The sequence below is a fragment of the Panulirus ornatus genome, chromosome 57, assembly GCF_036320965.1.
Source record: "Panulirus ornatus isolate Po-2019 chromosome 57, ASM3632096v1, whole genome shotgun sequence".
NCBI lineage: Eukaryota > Metazoa > Arthropoda > Malacostraca > Decapoda > Palinuridae > Panulirus > Panulirus ornatus.
The window spans coordinates 31883804-31901578 of record NC_092280.1 but is presented as its reverse complement, the minus strand read 5'-3'; the positions used below and the strand labels follow the sequence as shown (position 1 = coordinate 31901578).

The window sequence follows — 17775 nt, the reverse complement described above, 5'->3', positions numbered from 1 at the left end:
ACCCAAGACACTTCACATGCCCTGGTTTAATCCAATGACAGCATATCGACCCCGATATACAACATCGTTCCAATTCACTCTATTCCTTGCACACCTTTCATCCTTCTGTATGTTCAGGCCCCGATCACTCAAAATCTTTTTCACTCCAGCCTCCCACCTCCAATTTGGTCTCCCACTTCTCATTCCCTCCACCTATGACACATATATCCTCTTTGTCAATCTTTCTTCACTCATTCAACTACTACATCTTTCATTATGCTGTCACTTATTACTTGATGAAGCAGCCTCATGCTTTAAAACACTGTCCTCAAGCATCTATTTTTTAAAATATCCATCTTTTTTTCTTTTGTTTTTTCTAAAGCATGAAACACATCTTTACAGCCTTATGGCTTTAGACATATCTATTTTTGTACTAACACACACTCCTCAATGTACCCAAGATATTGGCACCCCCTCTCACTCTGATACAATCTCAGGTACTTGAAGTGATCCATTTCCTCTGGGTCCTCTCCCTTCAATCAATTTTCCAAGAAATCTGTCTTATCCCGTTGCTGCACCTCACTGTACTACAGACTTGTCAAGAAGGTGCCGAGGGGGCAATTTCAGCGGCTGATCAACATACAGAGAAAATGAAGATTGATGTACAACACACACTCGGGCAATATAAAATGAGATACACTGGAAACAGTAAATTGCAGAAAGAATAATACACACTGTAAAAGATGGAGCTATCAAGGAAATCTATAGCCTAGATGATGAAAGGTTTTGAAAAATACAGAGCATTAAAGACTAGAGCTTGTTAGCTAAGAGAGATTTAAGAGAAAGCCAAAGACAAGGAGGTTGACAGTTCAATAAAGAAGGATCTAGATGAAAAGTGGGTGGAACCAAAATCAGAAAGATTCGTAAAGCAGATGGTCAACAGACAAGAACTGCTGATTACTTTTAGCTTGAAAGAAAATCATACACAAGATACGAAAGAAAGGGGAGATAAGTGAAAAATGCTTATTAAAAGACTGGAGGCCTCAAAAATGCCAGGTGGAATTTTGGTGATAAAAGAAAGAAGAATTGATGATCAAGATGCTAGGGGGGAAGAAATAATGATTGTAATCAAGGTGTTAGGGGGTTATCAGTTATAGTAACATCTGACTTAGTGTCATTTAGCATGGAGATTCTTAGAAAAGCAAAAACATAATGACTTCACTGGGGTATTCATCAAAAAAATGAAAAAAAAAGGATAGAAGCAAAGAAAGAAAGCTGGTGACTGAGTTTGGTAAAGTGTGTGAAAGAAGAAAGTTAAGAGTAAATGTGAATAAGAGCAAGGTTATTAGGTACAGTAGGGTTGAGGGTCAAGTCAATTGGGAGGTGAGTTTGAATGGAGAAAAACTGGAGGAAGTGAAGTGTTTTAGATATCTGGGAGTGGATCTGGCAGCGGATGGAACCATGGAAGCGGAAGTGCATCATAGGGTAGGGGAGGGGGTGAAAATTCTGGGAGCTTTGAAGAATGTGTGGAAGTCGAGAACATTATCTCGGAAAGCAAAAATGGGTATGTTTGAAGGAATAGTGGTTCCAACAATGTTGTATGGTTGCGAGGCGTGGGCTATGGATAGAGTTGTGCGCAGGAGGATGGATGTGCTGGAAATGAGATGTTTGAGGACAATGTGTGGTGTGAGGTGGTTTGATCAAGTAAGTAACGTAAGGGTAAGAGAGATGTGTGGAAATAAAAAGAGCATGGTTGAGAGAGCAGAAGAGGGTGTTTTGAAATGGTTCGGGCACATGGAGAGAATGAGTGAGGAAAGATTGACCAAGAGGATATATGTGTCGGAGGTGGAGGGAACGAGGAGAAGAGGGAGACCAAATTGGAGGTGGAAAGATGGAGTGAAAAAGATTTTGTGTGATCGGGGCCTGAACATGCAGGAGGGTGAAAGGAGGGCAAGGAATAGAGTGAATTGGAGCGATGTGGTATACTGGGGTTGACGTGCTGTTAGTGGATTGAATCAAGGCATGAGAAGCGTCTGGGGTAAACCATGGAAAGCTGTGTAGGTATGTATATTTGCGTGTGTGGACGTATGTATATACATGTGTATGGGGGTGGGTTGGGCCATTTCTTTCGTCTGTTTCCTTGCGCTACCTCGCAAACGCGGGAGACAGCGGCAAAAAAAAAAAAAATATATATATATATATTTTGCTTTGTCGCTGTCTCCCGCGTTTGCGAGGTTTTGAAATGGTTTGGGCACATGGAGAGAATGAGTGAGGAAAGATTGACCAAGAGGATATATGTGTCGGAGGTGGAGGGAACGAGGAGAAGTGGGAGACCAAATTGGAGGTGGAAAGATGGAGTGAAAAAGATTCTGTGTGATCGGCGCCTGAACATGCAGGAGGGTGAAAGGAGGGCAAGGAATAGAGTGAATTGGATCGATGTGGTATACCGAGGTTGACGTGCTGTCAGTGGATTGAATCAGGGCATGTGAAGCGTCTGTGTATGGGGGGGGGTTGGGCCATTTCTTTCGTCTGTTTCCTTGCGCTACCTCGCAAACGCGGGAGACAGCGACAAAGTATAATAATATATATAATATAATATATATATATATATATATATATATAGGAAAGTGATTGGTTCTCAGTGAACGTAGGTTTGCGGCAGCGGTGAGTGATGTCTCCATGGTTGTTTAATTTGTTTATGGATGGGGTTGTTAGGGAGGTGAATGCAAGAGTTTTGGAAAGAGGGGCAAGTATGAACTCTGTTGGGGATGAGAGAGCTTGGGAAGTGAGTCAGTTGTAGTTCGCTGATGATACAGCGCTGGTGGCTGATTCATGTGAGAAACTGCAGAGGCTGGTGACTGAGTTTGGTAAAGTGTGTGAAAGAAGAAAGTTAAGAGTGAATGTGAATAAGAGCAAGGTTATTAGGTGCAGTAGGGTTGAGGGTCAAATCAATTGGGAGGTAAGTTTAAATGGAGAAAAACTGGAGGAAGTAAAGTGTTTTAGATATCTGGGAGTGGATCTGGCAGCGTATGGAACCATGGAAGCGAAAGTTAATCATAGGGTGGGGGAGGGGGCGAAAATCCTGGGAGCCTTGAAGAATGTTTGGAAGTCGAGAACATTATCTCGGAAAGCAAAAGTGGGTATGTTTGAAGGAATAGTGGTTCCAACAATGTTGTATGGTTGCGAGGCATGGGCTATGGATAGAGTTGTGTGCAGGAGGGTGGATGGGCTGAAAATGAGATGTTTGAGGACAATATGTGGTGTGAGGTGGTTTGATCAAGTAAGTAATGTAAGAGTAAGAGAGATGAGTGGAAATAAAAAGAGTGTGGTTGAGAGAGCAGAAGAGGGTGTTTTGAAATGGTTTGGGCAAATGGAGAGAATGAGTGAGGAAAGATTGACCAAGAGGATATAAGTGTCGGAGGTGGAGGGAACATGCTGAAGTGGGAGACCAAATTGGAGGTGGAAAGATGGAGTGATAACGATTTTGAGTGATCAGGGCCTGAACATGCAGGAGGGTGAAAGGCGGGCAAGGAATAGAGTGAATTGGATCGATGTGGTATACCAGGGTCAACGTGATGTCAATGGATTGAATCAGGGCATGTGAAGCGTCTGGGGTAAACCATAGAAAGTTCTGTGGGGCCTGGATGTGGAAAGGGAGCTGTGGTTTCGGGCATTATTACATGACAGCTAGAGACTGAGTGTGAACGAATGGGGCCTTTGTTGTCTTTTCCTAGTGCTACCCCGCACACATGAGGGGGGAGGATGATGTTATTCCATGTGTGGCAAGGTGGCAATGGGAATAAATAAGGGCAGACAGTATAAATTATGTACATGTGTATATATGTATATGTCTGTGTGTGTATATATATGTGTACATTGAGATGTATAGGTATGTATATTTGCGTGTGTGGACATGTATGTATATACATGTGTATGGGGGTGGGTTGGGCCATTTCTTTCGTCTGTTTCTTTGCGCTACCTCGCAAACGCGTGAGACGGCGACAAAGCAAAATATAATATTTCTTTCTTTCATACTATTCGCCATTTCCCGCATTAGTGAGATAGCGTTTAGAACAGAGGACTGGGCCTTTGAGGGAATATCCTCACCTGGCCCCTTTCTCTGTTACTTCTTTTGGAAAATTAAAAAAAAAAATGAGAGGGGAGGATTTCCAGCCCCCCACTCCCTTCCCTTTTAGTCGCCTTCTACGACACGCAGGGAATACGTGGAAATATTCTTTCTCCCCTATCCCCAGGGATAGAAATATATTTATTTTGCTTTGTCGCTGTCTCCCGCGTTAGCGAGGTAGTGCAAGGAAACAGACGAAAGAATGGCCCAACCCACCCCCATACACATGTATATACATACACGTCCACACACGCAAATATACATACCTATACATCTCAATGTACACATATATGTACACAAACAGACATATACATATATACATATGTACATAATTCATACTGTCTGCCTTTATTTGTTCCCATCGCAACCTCGCCACACATGGAATAACAACCCCTTCCCCCCTCATGTGTGCGAGGTAGCGCTAGGAAAAACACCAAAGGCCCCATTCGTTCACACTCAGTCTCTAGCTGTCATGTAATAATGCACCGAAACCACAGCTCCCTTTTCACATCCAGGCCCCACACACTTTCCATGGTTTACCCCAGACGCTTCACATGCCCTGGTTCAGTCCATTGACAGCACGTCGACCCTGGTATACCACATCGTTCCAATTCACTCTATTCCTTCCACGCCTTTCACATTCCTGCATGTTCAGGCCCCGATCACTCAAAATCTTTTTCACTCCATCTTTCCACCTCCAATTTGGTCTCCCACTTCTCCTCGTTCCCTCCACCTCTGACACATATATCCTCTTGGTCAATCTTTCCTTACTCATTCTCTCCATGTGACCAAACCATTTCAAAACACCCTCTTCTGCCCTCTCAACCACACTCTTTTTATTTCCACACATCTCTCTTACCCTTACATTACTTACTCGATCACCTCCTCACACCACATATTGTCCTCAAACATCTTATTTCCAGCACATCCACCCTCCTGTGCACAACTCTATCCATAGCCCACGCCTCGCAACCATACAATATTGTTGGAACCACCATTCCATCAAACATACCCATTTTTGCTTTCCGAGATAATATTCTCGACTTCCAAACATTCTTCAAGGCTCCCAGAATTTTCGCCCCCTCCCCCACCCTATGATTCACTTCCGCTTCCATGGTTCCATCCACTGCCAGATCCACTCCCAGATATCTAAAACACTTTATTTCCTCCAGTTTTTCTCCATTCAAACTTACCTCCCAATTGAATTGACCCTCAACCCTACTGTACCTAATTACCTTGCTCTTATTCACATTTGCTCTTAACTTTCTTCTTTCACACACTTTACCAAACTCAGTCACCACCTTCTGCAGTTTCTTACATGAATCAGCCACCAGCGCTGTATCATCAGCGAACAACAACTGACTCACTTCCCAAGCTCTCTCATCCCCAACAGACTGCATACTTGCCCCTCTTTCCAAAACTCTTGCATTCACCTCCCAAAAAACCCCATCCATAAACAAATTAAACAACCATGAAGACATCACACACCCCTGCCGCAAACCTACATTCACTGAGAACCAATTACTTTCCTCTCTTCCTACCCGTACACATGCCTTACATCCTCGATAAAAACTTTTCACTGCTTCTAACAACTTGCCTCCCACACCATATATTCTTAATACCTTCCACACAGCATCTCCATGATATGCCTTCTCCAGATCCATAAATGCTACATACAAATCCATTTGTTTTTCTAAGTATTTCTCACATACATTCTTCAAATCAAACACCTGATCCACACATCCTCTACCACTTCTGAAACCACACTGCTCTTCCCCAATCTGATGCTCTGTACATGCCTTCACCCTCTCAATCAATACCCTCCCATATAATTTGCCAGGAATACTCAACAAACTTATACCTCTGTAATTTGAGCACTCACTCTTATCCCCTTTGCCTTTGTACAATGGCACTATGCACGCATTCCGCCAATCCTCAGGCACCTCACCATGAGTCATACATACATTAAATAACCTTACCAACCAGTCAACAATACAGTCACCCCTTTTTTTAATAAATTCCACTGCAATACCATCCAAACCTGCTGCCTTGCCGGCTTTCATCTTCCGCAAAGCTTTTACTACCTCTTCTCTGTTTACCAACTCATTTTCCCTAACCCTCGCACTTTGCACACCACCTCGACCAAAACACCCTATATCTGCCACTCTATCATCAAACACATTCAACAAACCTTCAAAATACACACTCCATCTCCTTCTCACATCACCACTACTTGTTATCACCTCCCCATTTGCGCCCTTCACTGAAGTTCCCATTTGCTCCCTTGTCTTACGCACTTTATTTACCTCCTTCCAGAACATCTTTTTATTCTCCCTAAAATTTAATGATACTCTCTCACCCCAACTCTCATTTGCCCTTTTTTTCACCTCTTGCACCTTTCTCTTGACCTCCTGTCTCTTTCTTTTATACGTCTCCCACTCAATTTCATTTTTTCCCTGCAAAAATCGTCCAAATGCCTCTCTCTTCTCTTTCACTAATACTCTTACTTCTTCATCCCACCACTCACTACCCTTTCTAATCAACCCACCTCCCACTCTTCTCATGCCACAAGCATCTTTTGCGCAATCCATCACTGATTCCCTAAATACATCCCATTCCTCCCCCACTCCCCTTACTTCCATTGTTCTCACCTTTTTCCATTCTGTACTCAGTCTCTCCTGGTACTTCCTCACACAAGTCTCCTTCCCAAGCTCACTTACTCTCACCACCCTCTTCACCCCAACATTCACTCTTCTTTTCTGGAAACCCCTACAAATCTTCACCTTAGCCTCCACAAGATAATGATCAGACATCCCTCCAGTTGCACCTCTCAGCACATTAACATCCAAAAGTCTCTCTTTCGCGTGCCTGTCAATTAACACGTAATCCAATAACGCTCTCTGGCCATCTCTCCTACTTACATAAGTATACTTATGTATATCTCGCTTTTTAAACCAGGTATTCCCAATCATCAGTCCTTTTTCAGCACATAAATATACAAGCTCTTCATCATTTCCATTTACAACACTGAACACCCCATGTATACCAATTATTCCCTCAACTGCCACATTACTCACCTTTGCATTCAAAATCACCCAACACTATAACCCGGTCTCGTGCATCAAAACCACTAACACACTCATTCAGCTGCTTCCAAAACAATTGCCTCTCATGATCTTTCTTCTCATGCCCAGGTGCATATGCACCAATAATCACCCATCTCTCTCCATCAACTTTCAGTTTTACCCATATTAATCGAGAATTTACTTTCTTACATTCTATCACATACTTCCACAACTCCTGTTTCAGGAGTACTGCTACTCTTTCCCTTGCTCTTGTCCTCTCACTAACCCCTGACTTTACTCCCAAGACATTCCCAAACCACTCTTCCCCTTTACCCTTGAGCTTCGTTCCACTCAGAGCCAAAACATCCAGGTTCCTTTCCTCAAACATACTACCTATCTCTTCTTTTTTCACATCTTGGTTACATCCACACACATTTAGGCACCCCAATCTGAGCCTTCGAGGAGGATAAGCACTCCCCGCGTGACTCCTTCTTCTGTTTCCCATTTTAGAAAGTTAAAAAAATACAAGGAGGGGAGGATTTCTGGCCCCCCGCTCCCGTCCCCTCTAGTCACTTTCTACGACACACGAGGAATGCGTGGGAAGTATTCTTTCACCCCTATCCCCAGGGATAACATACATATACATATACACACACACACTCCTAAAAATCGACAGAACCTATGAAAACTGATCTAACCTAGCTGGCAATATTTTTAGTGAAAATACAGTGTACTACAGTTAACAAAATGAGCTGCTGAGGACATTTTGGAGTGACTGCAAGTTGGGTTGAGTGGTGATACCATCACCTGGTTTGTCATCCGTTTGCTGACATATGGGCAGTTCGTGCTATATGGAAATGATATGTATATATTTCGTTCATTCTATTATACTTTGTTGCTGTCTCCCACATCAGCAAGGCAGCGCATGGAAACAGACAAAAGAATAGCCCAACCTACCCACAAGTATATACATACAAGCCCACAAACACACATATACATACCTATACGTTTCAATGTATACATTCATATACAGTAACAGACATATATATATATATACACATGTACATATTCATACTTGCTGCCTTCATCCATTCCCGTCGCCACCCTACCACACATGAAATGGCACCCTCCTTCTCCCCGGATGCACAAAAGGTAGTGCTAGGAAAAGACAACAAAGGCCACATTTGTTCACACTCAATCTCTACCTGTCATGTGTAATGCACCAAAAACACAGCTCCCTTTCCACATCCAGGCCCCATAAAACTTTCCATGGTGACGTGTTTAGTATATTTTATTGATATTGTAATTCACAATATATCTTAACTGTTGATTTCTCTTTCTAAAAATGTTTAACTTAATATAAGTATTCAGCCCCATAATTTTCCTTATTTTTATACTCATCCCCAATGTTGTTCGCTTATGATAATACAACAAAAAATAACATTACTACAAATTACATTTCCATTAGTCTTGATTTACTTTCAGTACAGTGTGATAAGCTATCAATGAAAATTAAAATCAAGGATGGCAGTGATTCTGGAGTTGCCCTTAAACCAAATGTATATATATATATATATATTTTTTTTTTTTTTTGCTTTGTCGCTGTCTCCCATGTTTGCGAGGTAGCGCAAGGAAACAGACGAAAGAAATGGCCCAACCCCCCCCCATACACATGTATATACATACGTCCACACACGTAAATATACATACCTACACAGCTTTCCATGGTTTACCCCAGACGCTTCACATGCCTTGATTCAATCCACTGACAGCACGTCAACCCCGGTATACCACATCGCTCCAATTCACTCTATTCCTTGCCCTCCTTTCACCCTCCTTCATGTTCAGGCCCCGATCACACAAAATCTTTTTTACTCCATCTTTCCACCTCCAATTTGGTCTCCCTCTTCTCCTCGTTCCCTCCACCTCCAACACATATATCCTCTTGGTCAATCTTTCCTCACTCATTCTCTCCATGTGACCGCCCATGCCTACATTTCCTTCAAACATACCCATTTTTGCTCTCCCAGATAACAATCTTTCTTTCCACACATTCTCCAGTGCTCCCAGAGGGGAGTGACTAAACGGGGTAGAAGCAAGGGGCTTAAAACCCTCTCCTTCTTGTATCTCAGTTTCTAAAAGATGGAACAGAAGAAGGAGTCATGCAGAGAGCACTCATCTTCCTTGAAGGATCAGGTTAAGGTGTCTAAATGTGTTGATGTAACCAAGATGAGAGCAGAGGAGAGAGAGGTAGCATGCTTAAGGAAAGAAACCCGGATCTTCTGACTTCGAGTGAACAGTGCTCAAGGGTAAAGGGTAAGAATGGCTTGGAAATGTCTTTGGAATAAAGTTAGGAGTTGGTGAGAGGGCAAGAGTTAAGGAAGGAGTAGCACTACTTGTGAAGTAGGAGCTGTGGATGTGATAATGTAAGGAAGTAAACTTTAGATTGATATGGGTAAAAATGAAAATGGATAGTGAAAATATGATTAGTGCTTAGGCACCTGGCCATGACAAGAAAGATCAAGAAAGGCAAGTGCTTTAGGAGCAGCTGAGTGAGTGCATCAGCAGTTTTGATACAAGAGACCAGGTGCTAATGATGGGTGATTTTAATGCTAAGGTAAGTAATGCAGCAGTTGAGGGCATAATTGGGAGCCATGGAGTATTCAGTATTATGAATAGAAATGATGAAGAGCTTGTGAAGCTTTGTGCTGGAAAAGGACTAGTGATTGGAAAAACCTGATTTAAAAAGAGGGTCATGGTCATATCAGCAATCTTTATTGGATTCAATATCAATTGACAGGCATGTAAAAGAGAGACTTTTGGATACAAATGTGCTGAGAGGGCAGCTGGTTGGAAGTCTGACCACTATCTTATGGAGTCGACGGTGATGGTTTGTGAAGGTTTTCGGAAAAGAGGACACAAGAGTGGTGAGAGTAAGTGAGCTTGGAAAAGAGACTTCTCTGAAGAAATTTCAGCAGAGACTGAGTTAAGAATGGCAAAAGGAGGCAGTAAATGAAGCAAGGGGAGTGGGTGAGGAATGGGAGATATTTAGGGAAGGAGTATTGGCATGTGCAAGAGATGTATGTGGCATGCAGAAGGTGGAAAATGGGCAGGTTAGAGAGGTAATGAGTGGTGGGATGAACAAGCAAGTTTGCTTATGAAAGAAAAAAGAGAGGGATGTGGGCAGTACTTACAGGGTAGGAGTTTAAATGATTGGGGAATGTATAAGAGGAAGCAGGAGGGCAGGAGGAGGCTGCAGGAGTTGATAAAGAGAGCAAATGAGAGTTGGGGTGGACAAATATCAGTAAACTTCAGGGAGGATAGGAAAATGTTTTAAAAGGAGGTTAACATGGGGTAGGTGAGTATCAATAAACTTTAGTAAAGATAGGAAGATGTTTTGAAGGGAGTTTGATAATGTGAAAAAAAATGAGAACAGAGAGGATCATCAGTGAAGGGGACAAAAGGGGAAGCAGAAACATGCTGAAGAAGTAAGGAGGAGATGGAGTAAGTATTTCGAAGGACTAATGAATGTGTTTGATGATAGGGTGGCAGATGTAGGGTGTTTTTTACAGGTTGGTAAGCAAAGTGACAGAGTCATGGAGAGTGGTTTGGTGAAGAAAGAAGAGGTGGTGAAAGCCTTAAGTACAATGAAATATGGCAAGGCAGCTGGAGTTGATGCTATCGCAGATGAATTTACTTAGAAAGGAGATGACTGTGTTGTTGCTTGGTTGTTGAGAAAGAAAAGGAGGAGATGCATACGAACATAGAGGGAAAGAAAGGAAGACAAAAAATAAAAGGACAGAGGACGGAGAAGTAGAGGTGGGAAGAGGTGATAAGGAAAAGGTATGAAAAAGAGGAAAAAGTGTAGTGGAAAGGAAGAAAGATGTGTTGTGCAGCTGTAGAGAGAGGGAAAAATACTGCAAGGAAGGAGCAGTGGGACTGATGGTGATACTCCTCAATGAGATTTAGAGATCTTTAACTTCCCAAACGCAGTTCACACAAATTGGCCAAGACACCACTTACTGTGGTGAGTAAAAACTATAAGAGGATACTCTTTCAGTAAGCACATACCTGCAGATAGAAGTCTTGAAATATGAGTAGACAGTGGAAGGTAAGTGAAAGTGAAAATGGTAAAGGACAGAAAAACAAGAAAAAAATCAAAGACTGGTGAACTATGAAAAAGAAGGTTTAAGTGGAATTGAAAAAGAAGGTTTATGTGGATTAACATGCAGCACCAACTGATGCAGAAGTGTGAAGAGACCAAAGATAAGAATCATTACCATGAGATAAAGCAATCTCATTACTTTCTTCTTGATAACTCTACGAAAGTCTATTAAGGCCAACCAAATCATTTGCAACAGCACTTATCTAGTTATCAAATTCTATAAACTTACCCAGCACATTTACATAGACATCCTTGTAAACATATCCATGTTCATTTGTTGCATTACAACCATAATTTCCAGTATCAGCTTTGGTCAAGTTGTAGATGGTGATTTTATTGGCTTCTACAATACGGCGAGGATTATGGGTTGCTTCAGTAATAGGCATACCATTGTAAATCCAGTACTGTTTAGGAGGAGGCTTGCCCCCAGCTTCACAGTGAAATACTGCTGTTTCTCCTTCAGCTTTGTTCTCCACTTCTGGTTCCCTCTCAAAGTAGGGAATGGCTGGAAAGGATGAAATGAAACCATAAAAATGATGGACAATTCCTGTATCCGTAAATCCTGCCATACACAGTCAAAAAAATCCAAATACTTCCAGTTCTTTTTAATATGTAACTTTTGGGAGTTGCCCTTTCAGTTGTGTTCAGACTCATAATACTTGACATCCTCAGGGAAACTACAATCCTTTCACTTCTGTATCAACAAAATTATCATGAACTTATAAAAAAGAAAGAAGAAAAACTACAGCAAATAAGATTTTCAATAGCAAACACGTATAACATATATTTACACATATATCATCCCTGGGGATAGGGGAGAAAAAATACTTCCCATGTATTCCCTGCATGTCATTGAAGGCGATTAAAAGAGGAGGGAGCGGGGGGCTGGAAATCCTCCCCTCCAGTTTTTATCTTTCCAAAAGAGGGAACAGAGAGGGGGACCAAGTGAGAATTTTCTCTAAGGCTCAGTCCTCTGTTCTTAACGCTGCCTCGCTAACTCAGGAAATGGCGAACATGTATGAAAAAAAATTATATCATACTTGATCACGGTTTCCTGTGCTAGTGAGGTTGCACAAGAAATAGACGAAGAAGGCCACATCAGCTTGCATCCATTCTCTAGCTGTCATCTGTAGTGCACTAAAACCAGAGCTCCTTATCCACAACTGGGCCTCACAGACCTTTCTATGGTTTACCCCAGACACTTCACACGCCCTGGTTCAATCCAGTGACAGCATATCAACCCCAGTATACCATATTGTTCCAATTCACTCTATCCCATGCATATCTTTCACTCCCCTGCATGGTTAGGCCCCAATCACTCAAAATCTTTTTACCCTTTCCTTCCATCTCCACTTTGGTCTCCCCACATTCTCCTTGTTTTCTCCACTTCTGATACATATATCCTCTTTGTCAACCTTTCCTCATTCATTCTCTCCATATGTCCAAATCATTTCAGCACACCCTCTTCTACTCCCTTAACCATACTCTTTTAATTACTGCACTTCTCTCCTATTCACATTTACTCTCAACTTTCTCCTTTCACACACTTTTCCAAACTCAAGTCACCAACTTCTGCAGTTTCTCACTTAATTCAGCCACCAGTGCCATATCATTGGTGACCATCAACTAACTCACTTCCCATGCCCTCTCATCCCCAACAGAATGCATACTTGCCCCTTTCTCCAAAACTCTTGCATCTATCTCTCTAACAACCCCATCCATAAACATATAAAACAACCATGGGGACATCACACACCCCGGCTGCAAACCAACATTCACTGGGAACCAGTCATTCTTCTCTCTTCCTACCCATCCACATGCCTTACATCCTCGGTAAAAACTTTTCACTGCTTCTAACAACTTACTTCCAACATCATATACTCTTGAAACCTTCCACAAAGCATCTCTATCAACCTTATCATATGCCTTTTCCAGATCCATAAATGCTACATACAAATCCATCTGTTTTTGTAAGTATTTCTCACACACATTCTTCAAAGCAAACACCTGATCCACACATCCACTATCACCTCGGAAACCACACTGCTCTTCCAAAATCTGATGCTCTGTACATGCCTTCACCCTCTCAATCAATACCCTCCCATATAATTTCCCAGGAATACTCAACAAACTTTTTTTTTTTTTTATTTTTTTTTTTTTTTTTTTTTTTTATACTTTGTCGCTGTCTCCCGCGTTTGCGAGGTAGCGCAAGGAAGCAGACGAAAGAAATGGCCCAACCCCCCCCCCCATACACATGTACATACACACGTCCACACACGCAAATATACATACCTACACAGCTTTCCATGGTTTACCCCAGACGCTTCACATGCCTTGCTTCAATCCACTGACAGCACGTCAACCCCTGTATACCACATGACTCCAATTCACTCTATTTCTTGCCCTCCTTTCACCCTCCTGCATGTTCAGGCCCCGATCACACAAAATCTTTTTCACTCCATCCTTCCACCTCCAATTTGGTCTCCCTCTTCTCCTCGTTCCCTCCACCTCCGACACATATATCCTCTTGGTCAATCTCTCCTCACTCATTCTCTCCATGTGCCCAAACCATTTCAAAACACCCTCTTCTGCTCTCTCAACCACGCTCTTTTTATTTCCACACATCTCTCTTACCCTTACGTTACTTACTCGATCAAACCACCTCACACCACACATTGTCCTCAAACATCTCATTTCCAGCACATCCATCCTCCTGCGCACACCTCTATCCATAGCCCACGCCTCGCAACCATACAACATTGTTGGAACCACTATTCCCTCAAACATACCCATTTTTGCTTTCCGAGATAATGTTCTCGACTTCCACACATTTTTCAAGGCTCCCAAATTTTTCGCCCCCTCCCCCACCCTATGATCCACTTCCGCTTCCATGGTTCCATCCGCTGACAGATCCACTCCCAGATATCTAAAACACTTCACTTCCTCCAGTTTTTCTCCATTCAAACTCACCTCCCAATTGACTTGACCCTCACCCCTACTGTACCTAATAACCTTGCTCTTATTCACATTTACTCTCAACTTTCTTCTTCCACACACTTTACCAAACTCAGTCACCAGCTTCTGCAGTTTCTCACATGAATCAGCCACCAGCGCTGTATCATCAGCGAACAACAACTGACTCACTTCTCAAGCTCTCTCATCCCCAACAGACTTCATACTTGCCCCTCTTTCCAGGACTCAACAAACTTATGCCTCTGTAATTTGAATACTCACCTTTTATCCCCTTTGCTTTTGTACAATGGCACTATGCATGCATTCTGCCAATCCTCAGGCACTTCATCATGATCAAGACATACAGTGAATATCCTTACCAACCAATCAACACTGTCACCCCCTTTTTTAATAAATTCTACCGCAATACCATCCAAACCCGCCACCTTGCCTGATTATTAGGTTCAGCAGGGATGAGGGACAAGGTAATTAGGATGTTAATTGGGAGTGCATTTAGCAGCAGATGGAACCATGGAAGTGGAAGTGAGTCACAGGGTGGGGGAGGGGGCAAAGGTTCTGTGAGCGTTGAAGAATGTGTGGAAGGCAAGAATGTTATCTCGGAGAGCAAAAATGGGTATGTTTGAAGGAATAGTGGTTCCAACAATGTTACATGGTTGCATGGCATGGGCTATAAATAGGTTGTGCAGAGAAGGGTGGATGTGTTGGAAATGAGATGTTTGTGGACAATATGTGGTGTGAGGTGGTTTGATCGAGTAAGTAATGAAAGGGTAAGAGAGATGTACGGTAATAAAAAGAGTGTGGTTGAGAGAGCAGAAGAGGGTGTATTGAAATGGTTTGGTCAAAAGGAGAAAATAAGTGAGGAAAGACTGACAAAGAGGATATATGTGTCAGAGATGGAGGGAACGAGGAGAAGTAGGAGGCCAAATTGGAGATGGAAGGATAGAGTGAACAAATTTTGAGCAATCGGGGCCTGAACATGCAGGAGGGTGAAAGGTGTGCAAGGAATAGAGTGAATTGAAACGATGTGGTATACTGGGGTCAACATGCTGTTAATGGATTGAATCAGGGCATGTGAAGTGTCTGGGGTAAACCATGGAAAGTTTAGTGAGGCCTGGATGTGGAAAGGGAACTGTGATTTTGGTGCATTACACATGGCAGCTAGAGACTGAGTGTGAACGAATGTGGCCTTTGTTGTCTTTTCCTAGTGCTACCTTGCACGAACACAGGGGGAGGGGGTGCCATTTCATGTGTGGCAGGGTGGCGACGGAATGGATGAAGGCAGCAAGTATGAATGGAACCATGGAAGCGGAAGTGAATCATAGGGTGGGGGAGGGGGCAAAAATTCTGGGAGCCTTGAAGAATGTGTGGAAGTCAAGAACATTATCTCCGAAAGCAAAAATGGCTATGTTTGAAGGAATAGTGGTTCCAACAATGTTGTATGGTTGCGAGGTGTGGGCTATGGATAGAGTTGTGCGCAGGAGGGTGGATGAGCTGGAAATGAGATGTTTGAGGACAATATGTGGTGTGAGGTGGTTGGATCGAGTAAGTAATGTAAGGGTAAGAGAGATGTGTGGAGATAAGAAGAGCGTGGTTGAGAGAGCAGAAGAGGGTGTTTTGAAATGGTTTGGGCACATGGAGAGAATGAGTGAGGAAAGATTGACCAAGAGGATATATGTGTTGGAGGTGGAGGGAACGAGGAGAAGTGGGAGACCAAATTGGAGGTGGAAAGATGGAGTGAAAAAGACTTTGAGTGATCAGGGCCTGAACATGCAGGAGGGTGAAATTCGGGCAAGGAATAGAGTGAATTGGATCGATGTGGTATACCGGGGTTGACGTGCTGTCAATGGATTGAATCAGGGCATGTGAGCGTCTGGGGTAAACCATGGAAAGTTCTGTGGTGCCTGGATGTGGAAAGGGAGCTGTGGTTTTGGGCATTATTGGATGACAGCTAGAGACTGAGTGTGAACGAATGGGGCCTTTGTTGTCCTTTCCTAGCACTACCTCGCACACATGAGGGGGGAGGGGGATGTTATTCCATGTGTGGCGAGGTGGTGATGGGGATGAATAAAGGTAGACAGTGTGAATTGTGTGCATGTGTATATATGTATGTGTCTGTGTGTGTATATATATGTGTACACTGAGATGTATAGGTATGTATATTTGTGTGTGTGGACATGTATGTATATACATGTGTATGGGGGTGGGTTGGGCCATTTATTTCGTCTGTTTCCTTGCACTACTTCGCAAACACGGGAGACAGCGACAAAGCAAAATAAAATAATAAAATAATGTATATGTCGTAGAAGGTGACTGAAGGGGACGGAAGCGAGGGGCTAGAAACCCTCCCCTCCTTGTATTTTAACTTTCTAAAAGGGGAAACAGAAGAAGGAGTCACGCGGGGAGTGCTCATCCTCCTCGAAGGCTCAGATTGGGGTGTCTAAATGTGTGTGGATGTAACCAAGAGGAGAAAAAAGGAGAGATAGGTAGTATGTTTGAGGAAAGGAACCTGGAAGTTTTGGCTCTGAGTGAAACGAAACTCAAGGGTAAAGGGGAAATGAAGCACTGGAATCTAAGATCTCTTTGCAATGACGTTGCAGACATTCTCTTGATATACTTGACAACCAAGATAAAGGCTCTAGATTCTTAGTGGAAAACTCAGTTTCTTTCAGCTGAAAGGGAAGAGATTCGAGGAACTTGGGAGCATATGGTATGGATTAAGACTTAAAGGGACCTTTGAGGCTATCAAAACAGTAGAGGATCTGTCTTACAAATATTAGCCATTGAATCTGTGAGTCCTGATATTTGAGTGAGAAAAGAATAAGGTCTATTATACATCTGAGAAAGACCTGCAGTTCTAGATGTAAGATTTTACATTAAATATGTCAGTCTGAATTAACAATGGAGTTCTGGCTCTGCTTGGGGTATAATGTTTAATTTTACCCTATAAGAGGCCTACCCCTCAACTGCTCATGTTGGACAACAGGAGAGGTGAGGGACAAGAAGAAAGTGGGCCACTTGTGATCCAACCATCCCACATCTTCATCTGGAGGGAGCATGGCTGCCTTTTTGTCTGAAGACAATGTGTAGCCCAAATCATCCAGATTCCTACTTTGCTTTCCCTTCTCTTCAAAAAGAAGCACAATATAGTGATGAGTAACGTGCAGGGCAGCATCAGGTGGCCTTGACACACCAATCTGGGAAAGGTTATGGACATGATTGACATGCAGTGATAATTTTATGAAAGCAGTGCATTTGTCAACTAAGAAGTGCACTGATGGAGCCACAGGTAGTTGGAAATGTAAAAATAACAGGCAAGTGTATCCACAGGGAAGCAGCATTCTTATGTAATGCTTTTTCTTGTCAGCCTAGCATGCATGAAGACCTCAGCAGCAAGACGTTCTATGCTACAAAAGTACATCTGTGTCATCAGCACATCTGTATCATTACCATAAATGACAATGTGTGTG

The 17775-nt window shown here is 42.7% G+C and overlaps 1 protein-coding gene across 1 annotated transcript in view; it reads right to left on the bottom strand.

The window, feature by feature from the left end:
• The window catches only part of Nrg (Neuroglian), a 206214-nt gene that overhangs the window by 114328 nt on the left and 74111 nt on the right, over positions 1-17775 (bottom strand). The window contains exon 7 of the mRNA XM_071695113.1: positions 11565-11840. Within this exon, the coding sequence (XP_071551214.1) occupies positions 11565-11840 (276 nt within the window). The remainder of the gene's footprint in view (positions 1-11564; positions 11841-17775) is intronic.